General features: G+C 40.8%; 1 protein-coding gene across 2 annotated transcripts in view; it reads right to left on the reverse strand.

Moving 5' to 3' along the window:
* Nucleotides 1-15,539: 15,539 nt before the first annotated feature.
* GDF11 (growth differentiation factor 11) overlaps nucleotides 15,540-20,903 on the reverse strand; it is a 37,442-nt gene continuing 32,078 nt past the window's right edge. Inside the window, exons 3-4 of one of the 2 annotated variants that reach the window (XR_014153315.1) lie at nucleotides 18,038-20,644; nucleotides 15,540-17,990 (exon numbers count right to left, since the gene is read on the reverse strand). Coding sequence is in view for 1 of the 2 variants with exons in the window: in XM_081849860.1 (XP_081705986.1) it covers nucleotides 20,264-20,644 (381 nt within the window). In the remaining variant the exon portion in view is untranslated. Of the gene's footprint in view, nucleotides 20,645-20,903 lie in introns of both variants that reach the window. The other variant, XM_081849860.1, reaches the window with a different exon arrangement.

The raw sequence follows: 20,903 nt of genomic DNA on the forward strand, positions 1-20,903 counted from the left end.
TGTTAAGTTTGCACAATGTAAACGGGAGAAGGGATCTTGTGTGTGCCTGTGTGCGTGCATCCCTTCACAAAGAAATACAAACACATGTTCTTCCCAATTGCAATGTCCTCTTCTCCCCAGTGGCCTCTTGCCCCTGAGCCCTCTGTGGGTGGGTTTGAAAATCTTTCTCCTGTTTAAATTCAGGAAAATAAGAAAACAAAGGGAGAGGGGGAGCCTGGAAGTGTGTGCCAGTGAGGAGTTAATAAAGAGAAATGTGTCGTCCTCCCTGCCCCCAGTCCCGCTGCTCTTTTAAATATTTATAGAGACACAGCGAAATTTTATTTCTAGAGGCGGAGAAATCAAGTGACCTCTCACCTGAAGCTCTGACCTCTTGAAACTCAGATTATTTCCCCTCTGCCAGGGGAGGAGTTAGAGAGGATTGGTCAGTTTCATGCCAGCTGTGAGATGAACTGCTTCCTTGTGCTCAGAGTTGTCATTTCTCTTTAATGTCAGCCACTTTCCACATTGCCTCTACTGATCCCAAGAAGCAGAATGATTGCTGTAGTTTAAAATGGTCTGGTTATTTCCACATCAAATTTCTCCTGGAATAGGCACTGGTCTTGTTAATTACACCATGCTTGCATCTCTACCGATGCATTTAACAAATTGGGGTAAATAGTAGAAGTACTCTATAGAAGCAATGTCATTTGGTTTTACTACACCTGGCAGCATATCATTTAAGGTGTCCAGAAGATGCATTATGCGATCTATCTGTGATAGAAAGGCCTTTGGTTTTGAGTAGCTGACACATACAAGTTTTCGGGGTATCAATATCAAATTCCATCCTTTTCCCTGGACCAAGGTTTGCCAGGCAACTGAGTTACCCTAATAATATGTCACAATCAATGTTATGGATCATATCTTCTCTAATATCTATACTTCCAGATGTTTTCCTTCCAGGGTTCAGGGGTGTTACTTCTATTGCTTCAATTGTTTCGATACCCTGCTCCAGGATTTATTCCTCAGATATTGACTGGATCTCTGTTGTGTTTGGTCCCACTTTGCTTTCCTCTTTGTTTGTGGGGCAAGTTTGTTTGGGCCGGTTATGGATGTTGTTGGAATCAATTTATACAGTTTCTGCCACTGTTTTTTTCTAACACAATGGTGGGGTAAATAATGTTTTTGTATTATCACTTATTAACAAGGCGATAAGGGGATGTCATCCACAAATGTACGTTAGCTTTGGGAATGAATATTAGACAACAGAGGAAAATATCCAGCGCTCTTCAAGAATTAAGGCAGAGTTCATAAGTGTGCTGGATATGACCATATATGTTACTTTTGAGAGTTGGAAGGGGTCCTGTGGGCCAGCTACTCCAACCCTATACAATGCAGGGATCTCAAGTACCGTATTTTTTGCCCTATAAGACTCACTTTTTCTCTCCTAAAAAGTAAGGGGAAATGTGTGTGCGTCTTATGGAGTGAATGCAGGCTGCGCAGCTATCCCAGAAGCCAGAACAGCAAGGAGGATTACTGCTTTCACTGTGCAACGATCCCTCTTGCTGTTCTGGCTTCTGGGATTCAGAATATTTTTTTCTTGTTTTCCTCCTCCAAAAACTAGGTGCGTCTTGTAGTCTGGTGCGTCTTATAGAGCGAAAAATACGGTAGATCATGCAAGTGATACAAGTCTTACCCTGAAGTCAACCAAACACTGGTTAGTACACATAATCATGCCTACCACGAGACCACAATGAGGGCCATTTTGCAGCCTGTGTGCATTCCTTAGCAGCTGCCCAGCAGAGCTACTTCAAATTATCAAGAGATGACTGGCTGCCATCGTGGTGGAGGGACCTCTCGAACATTTGAAGACCCCCTGTGGCCAGCTGACTGCACATTTTGAGGATACCGTCCCTCGACTTCAGAGTGACTTTGACTCTGCAGTTGTTGCAGTTCCAACCAGGTCCTAAGCTGAATCCCTGGCGTCTCCACCTCCATCATTCTGCCCAGATACAGGTCCAGCACCGAGGGACTTCTGGAGGTTCCCTTACTGAGAGAAGCCAGGTTACAGGGAACCAGGCAGAGGGCCTTCTCGGTAGTGGCGCCCTCCCTGTGGAACGCCCTCCCACCAGATGTCAAAGAGAAAAATAACTACCAAACTTTTAGAAGACATCTGAAGGCAGCCCTGTTTAGGGAAGCTTTTAATGTTTAATAGGCTATTGTATTTTAGTATTTTGTTGGAAGCTGCCCAGAGTGGCTGGGGAAACCCTTCCAGATGGGCAGGGTATAAATAATAATAATAATAATAATAATAATTATTATTATTATTATTATTATTATTATTATTATTATTATTATCATCTCCAGTTTTAAAAAGGATCAGCTAGCAGATCCTAAATTGTGGACCACAAATTCAGGTGCTTCTGTGCTGCTGTTTGAAGGCATTTATTAAATTTATATACCGCCCTTCCTCCCAAAGGAGTCCAGGGCATACCTTGAATGAGAAGAGACCCCCCTTTTCTGTGCATGCTTCCTGGCCACATTATCTCCCATGAGCAAGTCAGATGGAAGCCAGTCATGCTTTCTTGCTCCGTGTTTTAATTACTGTGGGCATTTGTACGAGGGCAGACTTGTTATGCGGCAGCAAAGTGGAAGGCTAGAAAGCCTATATTATGTCATAGCTGGCACAAGTTTTGGCCCTGGTTTGTGGGTGGCCGTCAGCACGAAGCATAGCCATCACTATCACTGTTCTCATTTGTCCAGTCTTTCCTCAGATTGTGCTCCTATCTATCCCCCATATCCATACAGACACTCTCTCCCTTTAAATTAGGTCAGGTAGTCACCAAGCAGAAGCAGGTGATACAGACATGACCAGAACAATAGCAATTGCTCATTAAACTTTCAACATCTCCCTTCACAACAAACATGCACACCCAAGCAGAAACTTTTCGGTCCTGATAGTCTTTCTATCACCACATTAGATGCTTTCCTCCAAGAGAGGGGCATAAAATAAGTTCCAGAGGCATGATTGTATAAGTTCCGGTCCTGTCTGGAAAGCCACGCTTGGCTATATTACTTTCTTCTGAGGAAGGTGTTGCATTGTGGAAAGCATGATGGGGGAAAAGTACCTGCTAGTGTTGACGATTTGTACTGGAAGTAGCAGGATTGTTGCTTAAAGTTATAGGCAGATGCAATCCATCCATTTGGATGGAGCAGAATATATGCATCTAAATAACGTGTATAAAACATCTCAAAATAACGTGTATAAAACATCTCAAAATAACGTGTATAAAACATCCCAAACTGTCAGAGCAGCCTCACCTCCAATGTGTTCCCCAGTGCGCTTAAGCCCATATCCAACCCCTAAAAGTGCCAATGGGTCCAAGCACGGCAGTAGTTGGTTCTTGGGAATATTTCAGGGGGGAATGGCACTGGCTTGATATAGAGAGAGCATCAAGTTTCAGTTAGTAGGTTTTCCAAACCTTTCATTTATTTGCTACTAAACAAGACATCTTGTTTAGTACTATTTAGCATACTAAACAACAACATATAGGTTGTTTTCAATCTGAGCTAAAAGTTGTGTTGCTTTTAGCACTCTGGTATACCTGAGTAGTGTGTATTTGTTTTTTGAGTCAAGTATTTTCAGATTTACTTCAACATTCACCTTCATCAAGAAATCTGCCCCTCCAAGTTCTGCCCAGCATTTTAGAGGAGTATTTTGGGGTGTTTGATTTTAGCTGCAGTGTTTCCATGTTCCTAGAGGGGGGAAATTAAATCCCCATTCTTTTCTCTTGCTGCAGGTTGTGAATGCTATGTTGCAGTTTCCCCCTCTCTTTATTATGTGAGAGTCTCTGGATACTTGTCTTCATTTCCCCAAGACTCCTAAGATTTGTACAGTGTCATAAAACCATGAGTTTTAATTTTCTAGCTGCTAAACTCTAGTTTCATTCTGCCTCTTCTCAGATTTAATTTTTGCTTCTGTAGCTTTCTTGCAGACCAGATAACGTTTTTATAGCATCTCTTCCAACCTTGCTTGCTGAGATACCACGACCTATTTTATCTAAGTTGCCTCCTCCTCTTGCTCTAAATGATCAAGGATCTTGTCAAACCATTTCTGCAGGGCTGCAGAGTTTCCCCCTAAAATATCTTTTGAGTTATGGGACCTAATTTCTCCACCAGTCTGACACTGCAAATGCACATGATCAGTCTATTATTCAGTTGATTGTATCTCAGTTATTTTAAAAGGTTGTTCTCTCTCTCTTCAACTATAGCTTATCTTTGTGTTATCCAGTCTTTCCCAATTTCATTTTTCTGAGCCATATTAGAAATGTACCTTTCCACAGCATTATTACACCTTTTATACCTCTCTGGTTTGCTTAGTGGGTCCCCCCCCCCATTTTAGTGTAAAAAGTATCATCATTAAATGATAGAAAGCACAAGTAGACCCTCAGATGTCTCTGTCACCCAGTTTAACATTCTTGTTCAGCTTTCCACATTTTTCTCAGTATAGCTCACTTCTCCGCATTTTCAGTAAGCTGGATTCCATCTAAACTATCAGTGGGTTAGTGGCATCCTTTGCCTGGTGCTCCTGATTCAGTTTCAGATAAATGCCTTTTCTTTCATTCAGCTGAGGTTGCGGTATTTCCTGATTAATTTTAAACTTTTAATATTTATATTCCACCTTTCCTTTAAGGAGTTTGTGGTGGCATACATGGTTTTTCCTCCTCCTCTCCATTTTATTCTCACAACAACCCAGAATAATACACTATGAAAACTTAAGTAAACAGCAGCCAGCAAGGAATATCATTCCCAGCAGGCCCTGACCTTGCTTTCCTATCCTGCTTAACTGATCTGAGCTTTGGACATCCATATCCTGTTCATGTCCCTACTTGTAAAGGCCCCAGAGAATATTGAGGCTAGTCAAACAGAAACAGCCATTTTCAGAATTATTTATTATGCATTTATTTATTAAATTTATATTCTGCTCTTCTTCCCAAAAGAGCCTTAGATGGTTGGTATGTTCATTGTTAGCCACAAACATTAATTTACTATTAATATACAGTACAATTAATAAGAGGAAGTGAAATACAAAACTATGAAATACTGTGACTGGTTAATGTATAAAATATTGGCCTAATTTATTGATCCTGCTTTCCTTGGTTACATGCCACCCTTGACCTGGGTTGTTCTTCAATAATAATAAAGGAAGTTCTTGATGTCTCTTTGGTTTGTCCACAGCTGTACCAGCTGAACACATGCCCCCTCCCTCTTTTCTCCTTTTCTTTCTTTGTCATCCCTCTGCCTCTCCCTCTTCTTCACAGATCTTCTCATTCTCCTTTTTTATCAATTCCAATGGAACCTGCAGGGTCCATGTGTGCTGCTCACCCTTAACAATACATAACAATAAATTCCAATAGGGTGTTCCCATTTTATCAGCCCTTCAAGCTGCTGAATTCTTAGGAAATGCAGAGCTTTAGTCAGTTGTTTCCTACCCACAGTAAAGAAATCACTGGCAAGTAAGCTGCACAAACTGAAAATACAAGTGCAGTTGACAGAGATTCACCTTAAAAATATGTGAGATCTTAAATAAAAGGTTTCCATTATTGAGTTAGGAAGAAAAGCACACAACTAATGGAATAGAGACAAAATTTAGGATAGAGATGAAACATTGGAGATTTAGTTTTAAAATATTTTTGTTAAGATTTGTGAACCTTTAGGAGTGGACTTGTACAACATCTAACATACATTAATAAATGAGGAGAAGATGGGGAAACTGCAGAAAAAGCACAAATAGGTGCCTCTAAGGAAACATGGACTAGGTTGCTGCTAAGAGTCCATATGTTAGTGGTTCACGAGAACTTAAACATTGCCTTACTTGATCAGATGAAAGACCTGTATATTCAGCATTCTGACTCCATTGGCAGTCAGGCAGTTGCCTTAGGAAGATTCATAAGCAGGGCATGGTGGTGATAACATATATTGTTGCTTGTCCCAGCATCTGGTAATTAGAAGATGCTATCTCTGAACACATGGGTAATAAATCATAGATAAATCTGTCCTCTGTGAATTTGCACTTATCCTCTACAAACATATTTGAACCAAACAATTACTTACAGGAGCTAGTACCATGTTGTATACTGGATTATTATTTATATGTTGCAGCTGGAAGGAACATTTATAAAATTCACATGGAGATTGTCTTGGAAATTCCTTCCTCTGATGACTAGTTTTAGCAGTGTTATTTAATGTCTGTGGAATATCTTTTGGGAAGGCTCTGTAGATTGTATACATTGGTTTGGGTGTAATCTGCATGTGTGTTCTAAAGTGTCCTGGAAATTCTGTGGATGCAAAATATCACATGAAGAAGGCTCTCCAGAATATCTGATTGAGGAAGAGCAAGCATTTTAAACTAAGTTGGTTGAGGAAACCTAAGAGTGGGTCGCGGGTGGCGCTGTGGTCTAAACCACTGAGCCTAGGGCTTGCTGATCGGAAGGTCGGCGACGGGGTGAGCTCCCGTTTCTCGATCCCTGCTCCTGCCAACCTAGCAGTTTGAAAGCACATGCAAATAGATAAATAGGTATCGCTCCAGCGGGAAGGTAAACGGCGTTTCCGTGCGCTGCTCTGGTTTGCCAGAAGCAGCTTAGTCATGCTGGCCACGTGACCCTGAAGCTGTACGCCAGCTCCCTCGGCCAATAAAGCGAGATGAACGCCGCAACCCCAGAGTCATCTGCAACTGGACCTAACAGTCAGGGGTCCCTTTACCTTTTACCTAAGAGTCAGCTTAATGAAGTTGGCTGATTTGAGCTGCTTAGAGCTTGGCACATATTTATTTGGTCATACACAGGTGCTTAATGAAATAAACCTGTGTTTTCAGAGCCTTCCTTATCTTGAACTGCCACAACTACTTCCCTCTATCCTGTTTTACCAAGCAACTTCAGTTCACCAAGCCCTTTCACCCAGACAACACATGTAGCCAGCAAGCTAGGGTTGCTCTGATCGGTTTCATGTCCATGTGTGTATATATTCACACCACTTCCTCTGATTGGGGCAATGTAATTAGCTCTTGCATTCTCAGCATACCTGTCACCTCCTAATGAGGGCTCCATAAAACAACATCCCATGATCCAGTTTCCTGCAGCACTTCTGGCCAGTTGTAAATCTCAGCTTTTACAATTTTGGGACAGCAAAACGGATGGAATAACTTTTTTGTTTGCGGGTCTGCCTTTCGGGACAGTATTTGATTTTCTTTGTATAATCTGCATTCTTTAAATAAAATAAAGTAAAGATAAATAATAAAAGTAAAATTATCAGTGCTTTATTAGATCCTGCATAGCACTCAGACATGCACAGTTCTGTCCAGGACCTTGCCTTCATGGTTACAGGGATAAAGGTAAAATGCTGAAGGAGAGAAGAACGGTGTGGATTATTGCACCAAATAGGATACATCCTTCCTCTATGTATGTCATTGTGAAGAATCATGTAGCGTTAGGGCTAAGGCAGTGATTATTAGATGTGTATATTTCCTGATCCAAGGACATAAACCCACCACACTTGCCAAACATGTTTTGTTTGACTTGGATTGTGATCTTTCCGATTTGGACAGAACAGTAAGAAGAGTGCAGTTCTATTCAGTCCTGTGTTTAGCAAAGTGTTGGGGTTAGGCAAAGGTTCATTTGCCTAGTAAGAATCATTCAAATCTCACCTTGAAAGGTATTTGAAAGGCATGGGGGGGGGGCTGAGTTCTTTTTGTCCTGGTGCCTTCCCTTTAGGGTTACACAGAGTGGATCAAAATGAATGGGAAGGATAAGTTAACACTGGCGTGATCGGTAGTGACTTTAAGTGTGAAGCATTAAGGGCTATTTGGGAGAGCTGTTTTTTCCTGTTTGTTTATTTATTTTTATATTCCCCCCCCCCCCCGATTTTGACAATGTTGTCTGGTTCTTTATGAGGTGGCACCAGGTCAGCAACTGGAATGCCGATCTTCCATTTCAATCTGAACTTCTCAGTGTGTCATTCTCTCTTGGGAGCACTGCACTCTGCTTTCTTTTCTAGGAATAGCTACAACCCTGGGTTTTATTAATAATGCTTGCTTTAGCTTGCACTGCGCTGTCCCTCTCTAGAATGCCGGACTTGATTATTTTGGGGTCTGGTTGTGCATTCTCCATTTGAAAGTGATGGCTTATTAGCAATTGTACATTCTGTGGGAAGAAAGGACTTGCTGACATTCTAACCACAACTTGGATGAGAGAACTAAATGAATTGCTGCCGCTCTTTCCCAAGTTTCAGTGTTTGTCACAAAACATGAGAAAATGGTGCTAGATGAACGAGCGCTAACTAAATCTCATCAGTGGAGCAATTTACCATCAATAAATTTAGATGCTATGGCGGTAGAAGCATTTCCAAAGGTGACTGCTTTAAATCACTTAGTGGTTGTATTAAACACCTTAAATCACTTATAATAGTGATCGTATTAAACAGCTGGTGCCAGCAAGGATAATCTGCATATAAATACAGGCTTTCCACAGCATCCTTTTTTGGATTGCATCTCTTGCACACAACCCACTACTTAGGGCTGCACATAACCTTGATTGCCACTCTTAGAGCTGACAGCCTTGACAATCATCCATTTGTACAGGGGAATGGACTGAAGTCAGCTCCCGTTTTCTCTCCCAGCAGGTGATCAGCGCACTCTCAGAGTTTGACACCACCATCTGTCCAGCAGGCCCATGCACAGCAATCCTTGTGCATGATAGCCTGTGTATAGCTCATTGCTCTGGACTAGAGTATGTGATTTAGAGCTGTAGAACGGATGCAAAGTAGATCTAAAAAAATAATAGTCATGGGCTAAATGATATTAGAATATTATTTTAATAAGGCATTGACCCATTTTGATTTTTGCGACACATGCCAGATAAGCACTTAGGAATGATGGAAATGCTATTTAAATTATATACATATAGTGCTTAAATTGTATGTTAGTATTAGGGTTTTTTTTCCTGTGACAGCCTTCCCCAATGTGGTGTCCTCTGGATGTTTTGGCATACAGCTCTTTTGATTCCAGACTACTGGATAGTTGTAGTCCAAGCAATCAGGAGAGCACATTAGGGAAGGATGACCTAGAGAATCAAAAGTAATTCAGTTTCAGTTTAGGTTCCAATCCTCAGTGGGTTTTTCTTTTAGAGCTTATCAACAAAAATGAGAAACTGATTTCCATCCTCCGTCCACCTTTAAGGTGATCAGAGTTCCTTTCTCTCTCACAATGCAATCCTGTACATGTTTACTTGGAAATGTCCTGTTGTGTTTTTGTCATAAATGTGTTCAGGATTGCAGCCTTAATCTGGGAACAAGGACTAGGAGGAAACAATTGCGAAAGGCTGCTTTGGAATATTTCTCAGTTATATAGTTTGATGATTCAGTGTTAGGGCATGTAAGAAAAAAATGAGAGGCATTAGGGAACATTTTTTGATCCTGTCCAAAAATTCGCTAGGGGCTAGGAATCATAAGGCTGTTTTTTAAAAATAAGGTTAGGTCCCCTGTGTTCTGACCGCAAGCATGCTTTAGCATAATCAGATTGCTCCAGCGATATGAATGGTATGGTGCCCAGTAAGATGGTGTTGGAGAGTAAACAAGGGAAACTGAGAGCTAAGACCTTTGGACTCTTTGTTTCTTGCTGTTAAAAAAAAACTTAATGGAGAGAAACAAGTTGCTAGGAATATGGAATAATGGAATATGGAATAACGAAGGTTTCAAAATAAGGTGTGTCTCCTTCTTCCAGCATCCTTGTAGCTACCGGTATGTCTTCTTGTAACTGATTCAAGAATCATATCAACGCCAGCTCTCCAGGGGAAGTATAACGTATGGTTCTGGGAACCGGGATACATAGCTCCAGCCTTGCACATGTGTGCAAACTTTCTATTCTAATATTTTCCTTCTTAGGAATAGAACCAAAGATATCCCAAAGTATAATAAATCAGCCTCAAATTGTACATAATGGCTTTGCTGGACGCTCAAATACAGGGATTCTTGAGCTATAAACTTTTTAAGATTTAAACCTCTGCCAGTGCATTAAAAGAAGAAAATGCTTTTTGCTATATATATTTATTGTACAAAAAAAATCTAAAAAAGGACAAAGAGAAATTGGAACAGAAGTAATGGTTATGATATACTGGACAGACTAAAGCCAGTTACAGAACAAATTTAGTTTATACAACACAGAAGAGAAATATAGCCAAGGCAACCCTTATTTGTGTTTGCTTTCCTCTAATTTTCTTTTTCTAAGATGTATGTGAAATAACAGCTGTTACAAGATCCAGTTGTTCTGACCCCAGTTCCTCATAAATGAGTGCCATCTTAATTTAATTTTTGTGTTTTCAGTCAGTAACCCCTATGGGGCAGGAGAGATTAGAAAATATGTGCAATGGTGGATTTTTGGCAAAGCGAACAGCTAGGAGCTTGTTCAACTGAGAGAGGAATACTGTTTTCACGGTAAAAGGTCTGTGACATAATTCTTAACTAACTCTAAATTTGTTAAGTGAAACAGACCATAACTGTGTCAATTTGATAAATGGCAATGAAACCATGTAAAAAAACAGCATCAAAAATAGGGTATGATATGGCATGATTTTTGATGGCAGCAAAATGCCAGCAGAATTAGATTGGTTTATTTTTTCCAATAAATAGGTACAGTGGTACCTTGGTTTACGAACTTAATCCATTCTGGAAGCCCGTTCTTAAACCAAGGCGTGCTTTCCCATAGCAGCGGGGGACTCAGTTTACAAATGGAACACACTCAACAGGAAGCGAAACATGTTCTGCTTCCAAGGCAAAGTTCACAAACCAAAACACCTACTTCCAGGTTTGCAGCTTTCTTAATCCAAGTTGTTCATAAACTAAGCCGTTCTTAAACCAAGGTACCACTGTACTGAAAAATTTACAGAGAAGTCCTAACACTCAGATCCACTGGCTGGAGGGGTTAGGATTAGGCAGAAGTGCCTCTCTATCAGCAAAGAAGCATTCTGCTTCTAGGCAAATCACTTCAGCAGTGGGGGCTCTCACCGTGCCCCATAGAATGCTTCATGGACATTGCAGAGTGGAGATGGGGTTGGGGTGAATTTGAGTCTACTAGGTTAAAGTCCCCTTCATTCTCTTGAGAGAGGCCCAACGATCAGGTTCTCTTCACCTATGTTAGCCTAAAGCTGGTATAAATAATTTCCCCCACTGGCATCAAAAAAAATCCACCACTTCACACCCCACCCCACTTAGAGTAACTGTCAGTCATTTCTGTGCCTTTACGTTTTCCTCATTTCTGGATTCTGTAATTAAGTCTCATACTACTGGTATAAAAGATATCCCTGTTCCACAGATGATACAGAGATAAAGCTAATTTGCCTCAAAGTTACACCAAAATTGATGCTGAAGCTTACAGAAGAGTTAAATAGTTTTAAGAGCAAGCCCTTTAGTACTAAGTATTATGCCATCCATTCTCCTGTTGACACATTCTTGACTCGCAGGCAACAGCAAAAAACTGTCTTTCTAGGACTCCTCTTTCCCCCATAAATGCGGCACAATCTGTAATTGTGCTAAAAGTCTAACTTCAGCCTCTTCTCCCAGACTTAATTATTTGGCATGGGTTCTTCTTGCTCGTCCATGACAACTTGGGGGAAACTAAAGCTAGCTGGACATTGGTTGACTAATTCTAAACTATTAAAGATCTTCAGAAAGATTTGATAGCAAGAAGAAGTACATAAATGGCCGGTAGGTGTTTATTTCACTGAGAAATCAGCTAGTGAGTTAGTTTGCCCTATGAGCATTGTATTCAGTAGCATGGCAGTAACAAGACACTTTGTGGCTTGGAAGTCAGATTTAACAATGTGTGGTTGCTGAGATGGCAGAACTACGCAGTTTATTGCCTTCGGCAGGAAAGGATTCGACACCAAGATTCATATGCACTAATCTTCACACACAGCCATTACAAAAAGAGAAAGCACAGACATAAAAGTATCTCTTCTTGAGCTCTAGGGTGTGTCACAAAAGGGAAAGCCCATCCTAGTCTCTTTAAATTTTCTTTAACCTTCTATAGTGCAAATGGTACCTTAGCCCAAAGCAGTCTTTCAATACAGACAATTTTTACAGTGAACATTCAGCATTTTTAAGTCCAGATGCTTTGCTTCACTCCTGCAAAGTCTCTGAGGCCTCCTCAAATGTCCTGATAGGATGGCCTCTTGCTTCCAAAGTGAACTGGTATCCCTTTTGTAGAGAAAGGCAGCCATTCAAGATGTTGGTGGATAGGTGTGAATGGGACACACACTGCCCCAATACAACAGAAGTCCCTGTTGATTAACACCAGCCATGGACCTAAAGCCAACTTGCACCTTTTGGGGAAACTAAAATGACTATATGGCACGATGCATGCTATAGTGGCATTAGCTTTCCTCTCAGAATCCCAGTTTCCCCTCATTGGCAGTCAGTCTCAAGACAGCCAATGGGTTTCCATCTGGAAAGGTTGAGATGACAGCTATGCACGTCCCACATGCAGGACTGGAGTGAAAAGCTCTGAACTCTTATTTTTTTTATATTTTAATTTTTTAATATATTTTTACATTTTTATTTTGTTGTTCAAGTGCTGTGTTTGGTCATGTGATCAAAAGAAACAAACAAAAACAATCTTAACCAGTGAATGGCCTTTTGGTCATGTGATTTAAAAAATACTTCGCCTGTGTCACTGTCATCCTCAAACTCATTTCTTCATTTCATACCCACAGGCACATGCGCTCACATGCTCACACTCGCGCTCACACTCACTCATACACCCCTATGACATTTATGCACAGTAACATCAACAAAAAAGTTAATAATAATAATATACTTGTAGGACTGATATTTACATGCATACATCCAAAAATAGCCATGCCTGTTTGCCTTTTGTGAGTCAGATTACCCAAAGCAAAATACTATCCCATCAAAGGAGCCACTTGTAGCAGGTGAATTGGAATTATCTTTCTAGTTTAGCACCATTGGGCAGTAGAAGGGTAGGGTGGGGAATCAAACCACCCAAATCCCAGAAAGAAAACATCCACGTTTCAGGTGAGACCTGCCCATCTATTTTGTGTACCGTACTTAATGGGTAGGCTGCATTAGTGTTCAACAGGAAAAGGACGGTAAAATGGACTGTATCATTGCAGTCCTAAGCGCACTTACCCCCAGGTAAGCATTGCTGAACACAGCAGGGCTTATTTCTGAATAAGCGTTCATGGGATCAGGTTGCATGCCTCTCAAAACAATCCTTAAAGGCATTTGTTCTACTGGGACTTTTATCTCCACATGTGAGATTTAGGAATAGATTCTCCATCACTCTTCAGATACTCTATTATCAGGAATGGGGAACCTTTGGCCCTCCAGGTGTTGATGGACTACAGCTCCCATCATCCTTGACCATTAACCATGCTTGCTGGGTTATAAGAACCAGGAGGGCCCTGGGGTCCCTGTGTCTGCTCTATATTAATGAGGTACGCATTAACCAAAACACAATGAACTGGCCTTGGTAAAAAAATAATAGATTATGAAAAAAATGTTCTCCAGTTATCAGCCATTCCCTCAACAATCCCTTCTGACCATAGTCTCTGTGATGTACAAAGGCATCTAATGAGCTACTTGTACGCATATCCCAATACAGTGATTCCATCCCAATACAATTAATTGCATATTCTGTGTTAACCCTAAATGTCAGCTATTTTCAGCTAATCATTTTGAATGTCTGCTGTTATAACAAGTTTTTAAAATGTGTCCTGTTTCTCTGCTGACTATGCAAGCAAGTCACAGCAATGAACTGTTTTTTGGAAATCTACACTGCATTCAAAAATAGACATTTGGAGATGTCCCATTGGAAGAAGCCCAACTCCTAGGGATCCAATTTGACCATGATCATCTCAGTTTTCCACAATGATGTGTCTATATCCCTCCATCCCCTACAGTTGCGCAAAGCCACGAACAGGAAATTATATTTAATGAAAAATAGTCTTGTCGTACACTTCCCCCCTCTGCGTCTCGCAACAGGGAAGAGTTGTGTAGTGCAAAGTATGTGGCCCTGTGCCACAGCAGTTCAACTAAGAACAACTTCTTAAAGCAAGATTAAAATTAAGTATCTGATAACATAACAGCAAAATAAACCCTGGCTGGTCTTGGCAGATTTCAAACTGGGTTCTAGGAAAGAGCATTTTTCTGGAACATTTGTTGCGACGGTCCTCTCTGAATGGATATTTTGTGTAATAATATCTGCTAGATATTAGATAGCTGAGTGAGGTAATATGCCACAACAGTGAGGATTATCACATTGATTCATGCTTTTCCTATCACAGATTAACAGTCATCTGCATGTTATTGTCAAATTCCTTTTTCAAGTCAAACATTCTGATTTCAGTCCCAGAAACAAAACTCAAGCCTGCTTATTGATTTTAAAACAAACTGCACAACTATCTTCCTACTCTGTTTTTATAGAATAGTGCCAGATATAACGGTCTGAGAGTATGACACCGCTAACCTGAAATCTCACTTCTATACACTTCCCTCTTTTCAGCTTCCAACCACAATTCCTTCTAAAACAATAACAGAACACATAACTCTGTTTTATGCGTGACATAAAACCAGTGATGTGGCCACTGCAACTGAATTCGAACTCATGTTCTACTTCTTTTTATACTTCCAGAAGCAGAGAGGCAAGGGGCTGGAAGACAAGAGTTGTAACAGGATACTAGCTAGAATTGCCTCCTGTACACTGTAAGACCAGTTCAAGACCCCCTTTGCTTTCTAAGCATGCGTAGATACTGTACACTTATACACTTTAGAAAGCAAACATGAAAGTTGCATCCTTTGGACAAAAAGTAACACTGAGTTTCTCAAACCCCTAGTCCTTTATCAAAGCCAGTGTGTCATCTATCAGTAACTTGGCTCTTTAGAAAGCACAGCCTCATTAAACTAGTAAAGCATTCTGTTGCCAGTGTGAATTGGATTTTCATGGTTCAGATACATCAGGTCTGTTGGACTGAGGAGGCTGCAGGCACAGTCCTCCTGAATCTGTTAAGAAAATGGCTTCATCAACACTGTCCTGATTGTCAAATTGACCTTGTTGCCAGAGTGGGTAATGATAACAGTGGTGTTTGCATACCTAAGTGCTGGCTGGGGAGGAACAATAGAGATCCAGTAAGAAAAGCAACTGTATTTCAACTAACGTTAGAAGCGGAATAATGTCAAATGTTCTTTGTATTAAGGAATGAACTAGATGGGGAAAGAGACCGGTACCTGATTATTTCTTTTCCTTTAAAAGTCATTTCCTTTTTCTGTACCTCTTCACCAATCTCTAGTGGAGGGCCTTAGCCCCTTAACTCACAAGCTGATCAATATGCTATCTATCTATCTATCTATCTATCTATCTATCTATGTATCTATGATAGATAGATGATAGATAGATGATAGATAGATAGATAGATAGATAGATAGATAGATAGATAGATAGATGATAGATAGATAGATAGATAGATAGATAGATAGATAGATAGATAGATGATAGATAGATATCTCCTGCTGTTCTGCAAAGAAGAAGTGTCATCCCTTAAATATCACTTGGTGAAGTCAAGGGCATCAATCAAGGAATCCCATCTCACATCTTTTCTTTCAACCCTCTGGTCCTATATTCTTTCCCAGTTCAAGGAGAGATCCTACAAAGCTAATATTTTCCAAAGGGAAAAGCAGAGGCATGAAGTAGAGGTAACTGTGCTTGATTAAAGTATTGCTGAACAAGTGACTTCTTTAGTACATCTGGCAAAGGCCCACAGCAATGGAATCCTTCAGAGAAAGAACAAGAACAAATGAAATCGATCATCATTTCCCATTGCATCAAAAGGACTAGTGACACTTCTTCAAATACCAGATTCTCTGCAGACTTCCAGAGAAAGCTGTTCCGATCAATCACAACAATTAGAGATTTATTTCTTTTGATTCCTCAGGAACTGGAGAGAAAAAAGAATGGCATTGCTCTACATCACTATGTAGCAACTGCTCAGATTCCCCATTAATAAAAAATACCAATTCCACTCATGTCAAATTGCTGGGATATACTTTTGTTAGATAAATCTCACAGTAAAAAACATGTAGTAAGTACACTTCTCTTCCCTCAGCTTTTTATTCTAAATACAGTATATTTAAATTAATATGAAACTAGCAAGATATGCCCTTCATATTTCTGATAATCTCTTTTGTGATGTTTGGTTGCACACTATGAAGGAAACTATAATTTAGTTTCTGTTCTTTTTAATCTAACGATCCACCCAAAATACAAGCTGCAGAAAAAGGAAATGAAGGTAACAAATACAGCATATTGAGAACTTAAATGCTTTGGAGTCACCTGAAAGAATCCAGGTGACCCCAAACTGTTGAGGAACGAAGGATTCCTGGGTTAAATCATCCAGTCATGGGCTTCCATCTGCAGAGCTGCTGTCCTGTATATACTTAAGCTAGCTAGTTCATTTGCACAAAGTTAAGTTAATGTAATTTAGCATAAGAAAATGTAAGTTTGAGTGCTTTGAAAAAGAGTGAAGCGCTTCAGTCTATAAGTGCTAGAGAGGGGCAGTGTAGCGCAAAAAAGAGAGCTGATCTCTGTGCAACCTTGAGCAAGGGACTGTTCCCTTTTTTGGATTTTAGGGTTTAAACCCATGAGAAGTGCTAAGATTTTGCTTAGCTAGGGCAGCATTGAACCCCCTAGCAACAGGGTAGAGGCAGGGTAGGGAGTTAAGATTTTCCGCAGCATCTCATCCTATGCACCTTCACCCAAGCCTTCATTCAAAGTTTGCCCAACATTCTGGTACCCTGTAACTTCAGATCAGGAAGGCAAAGATTCCAGAGTATGTATCGACCTACAAAAGGACCAAAATTTGTCCATACATGAATTGAACTGGGTGGTGATGTACACAGCTTCTTTAATACAGTAAGTGCTAGATTTGGAAAGGTGGTAATCTGTAGGATGAATTAGTTCCTGGTGGTCTAATCTGATTCTTTATCCATCAAAAAAAAAAAGCAACTTCAGGAGAAGTCGAGTGACATAGTTTAGCTGCTTTCATGCAATAGAACAGCTGTAATTCTGGCAAACAAGTTGATGGTTGGCTCAAAAGAGTCTTGCTAAAAAATTTGAACAAACACTTGGCTCCAGGGTCTGCTACAGACTCCCCTCCAGTCCATCACCCCCACACCCAGGTTCCAGACCCATGACAGAAATTTCTGAAGGGTTGCATCATGCCACACAGCAGCTCGCTAGACAGCCCAAGCAGAGAAGTGGAGAAACAAGCCCTAAAGCAGCAGGAACAGCTGAACTCTGGAGAAACAGGGATTCTGATTTCATACTGTCATGAAAATAGCAGAAGGGAAGTAAAGACGCCACAATGGTATGAGTAGTCTGAGCCTGACTGTTTGTTCCAGTTTGGCGCAATAAGGCATTGTCTACTTCGGAGAGAATTCTCATTTGCTCTTTCCCCTTCCTTCATTAAGCAACTGCAAATTCTGCACCTCAGATTTATTGGAGAAATTGTGAACAGCCTGCAGAAGCAAACTCTTGCATGAATAGAATTCATATTTTGACCTCACAAATAGAGGTGCGTAAGTCTACTTTCCAAATGCCATAAATAACCTGGGGCCACCTACTCACTATAAGAGCTTTCCTACACCTAACTTTTTCCCTATTTGAATATAGAAATACTTCTGCAAGAAACAAAGTTCACTATATATGCCATTTCATCTGCCTAAGTGCTTCAGCTTTTGAGAACAATATTTCAATGGTTCCTTCAGTCTATAATTTGGCTGCTTATTTGAACAAGTGAGTTCCCCTCCCCCCAAACAGACTAGATTCAATCTTTTGTCCCATCACAGATGGAAAATTTACAGGGAATGGTTGAATTGTGGTGACCATCAAACAGCAACAATTTCTAATTCACATAGGATGTGAACTACTAACTAATGGGTTGCTTTGTTGGCTCCAAATTGCAGTGCAGCATTAGTCACTTGGACTGAAAATCCACACTGGAATCAATACCTTGACTCCACATTTAGAGCCATTATAGGTAACACCACAATTACCAAGACTTTATACTCCCCTAAGAGCTTCTCCTATTTAAACTTTTATATCCTCCTTTGATTCTAAGAATCGTAAGCCATGGATATGAAATCCATTATAACCCAACATCTTCCCAAGGCTGTCAACTCAAAGGAGGCCAGTGACAATATCTACAACCAATTTGGCATTATCAAGTAACTTACATCTGTCTGGGGACATCAGTGTAGAGGCTTCAGCAGGCATTCTATCTGACCCTTCTGTGCCAGTTTCTAAACCTAGAAATCAAGCTCAAATATGGCATTTGCGAAATGCCCAGTGTTTGGCTAGTGTTTCATCATCTGAAGAACAATGATCTTTTCAATATACTGTTGAAAAAAAGTAACACCAACTCTGGATTAAATGCATTCTGTGGCATAAAAACAATTAGAGACCATTGCATCTCTTTTTATGAGTTAATGTATAATTTCCCTATGTTATCCTGGGCTTTGTTGCCTCAAATAGTAGGAAGCAGAATTGCACTGTGCTTCTTGGTTAGGGAAAGGAAGGTCACACTGTAGTTTCATGGAAGGCTATAGACAGGTTAAGGATCTACATAAGTGCATTTTAAAATAAAAAGAGCTTTGATACAACAGTGAAGGTGAAGAGGAGCCAGACACAGCAACACACTCATGTGACTGCTGTGTTATTAAAAACTGCCTAACACCAACAAGCCATTTCCCCCAGAGATGGGGAACTTGCAGTCCCTAAGATGCTATTAGACTTCACATCCCATCAGCCTCAGCTGACATGACCAGTTGTCAAGGATGATAGGAGTAGTGGCCCAACATCATCTTGGAGGGACACGGGCTCCCCATTCCTGCTCTAGCCATTAGAAACAATTCTTGCAAGTAGCCAAATCATATTTGTGTGTCCAGTTCAGTTAGCAAAGAAAACCATTAGTTCCTTAGTACATGAAGGGGGGGGGACCTTCATCACTGAAACATTAAACAAAAGTTATGCTTAAAGGAAAGCTCCAATGCAGAGAATGATTCAATAAATAAAGGAAATAGTTCTCCTCTACTGCATCTTTGACTGACTCCTACCCTGCAAGTGAAAACCCTTGGTGGTATAAGTCAAATTATGCCAGAGGAGTAAAAGGGGACAGAGATCCTTTGTCCTCACATGAACAAGACTCTTTTCCCCACTACTTCAAAGATGAACTTAGGTTAAGTACATGTGAAGCTAACAACAACTTTGAATTCAATGAGTTGAGTTTACAGTTTCCTAAGGACACCAACACTGAAGGATATCAACTTTGAAGTGGATAGTGTAGTCTGTATGAGGGATACTGAAACTAAAGAGGTGGACTTACACCCAAGGCAGATGGAATTAATTTTTTCCTACGATTGGACAACTCCTCCAACACCCGTCTAAGTCTACAGACTACACTTCTACTTCATCACCTTGGAACTATGCATCAGAGAAAAACATTGCAAGTGGACTCTAGTTTCTGTTTCTTGGGCGTCTCCTATCTTTGAAGGGAGTCTGTCTCACAAAAGGCAGGCAGGTTCAGCAACCCTCAAAGTCCCACATCATATTCACCTTCCCACCCACCCCCAAAAATGCCAAATATTCCCCAAGCTGGCTGGTCCCTTTCTCTGTCTTTCTTCATCTTAATACAAAATATTTACCTCTTTTTTCCCTCTTTATCTCTATAGCTCCATACAACATTTTATTTAACTTAACAATCACAATCTAGGAAGCTTTCACTGTTTGTAAACGGGTTGAAGAGCCTCTCTCTTTCTGATGTACTTTTCCCACTTTGTTATCATTTTTACTCTCAGATTGAGAGAGAAAGGGGGTTGGGAAGAAAAACAATACCAGTAAAAGTAAAGCTTGAGCAATGATGGGTCAAACAAAGGGTTTTGGAAGAGAAGAGGTCATTTCAGATCTGCCTCAGCGAGGAAAGTATTGATCCAAGCCAACTCATTCACTCTCCAGTAACGTGACGTCTGTTTTGATTATTGCACAGTGCATGATGTCACTTCAGAGATTTTCAATACAATTCTATCCATCTTGTTCTTTTCCCACAATTATTTTCTCTTCAGAAATGTTTTAAAATGATCAGGAATGGATTCATCAGTGTCAGGATGCATCATCGAAGCAGGAATCCAGGGGGATCATGAGGAAGGAGTGACAGGACAGGCAGAGGGTTTAAGAGCATCCACACCTGTCAACAACCATGCCAGGGATTTTGCCATAGATTATCTGCTGTTTGTCATTGAAGTACAGCATGTTGATGGGAGACATCTTGGTGGGTGTGCAGCAAGGCCCGGCTGAGCCCCGGGGATTGGCCTGCTGCACCAGATGGGTATGAGGATATTTCTGCATGAACATATACTCGCACTGGCCTGAACAATAGTTGGCTTTGTACCGCTTGGGGGCAATAATCCAATCCCAGCCGAAGGCCTCAAAATCAACAGTCAGTGGGTAGCGGCAGCAACGGGACTCAGTTGAGTGCTCGTCGCAGTCTAGTCCCAGGTTCCTCCGGGACCGTTTGTTGTTCTCCAGCACGCGTAGCTCCATGAAAGGGTGCTGGGGGTGGGAATGGAAGGGAGAAAACAAAAGAGTTACGTGTTTATGTGCAATGTCTATTTACCCACATCACAAAGACAGAGATAACTAGCCCCATAGCAGGAGCCCCGCTCACAAGGATAGTTTTGAAGCACACCATTTCCATTAATTATCATCAGCCCACAACCCATCTTTCCAGCCCCATCTGTCCTCTTGCTCTGTATATCTTTTAAAACCACATATTTATCTCCCTAGCCATATCCCAGCTCTGTCCAGCTCA

This window comes from Podarcis erhardii (assembly GCF_964252035.2).
Source record: "Podarcis erhardii genome assembly, chromosome: 2".
Taxonomy (NCBI): Eukaryota; Metazoa; Chordata; class Lepidosauria; order Squamata; family Lacertidae; genus Podarcis; species Podarcis erhardii.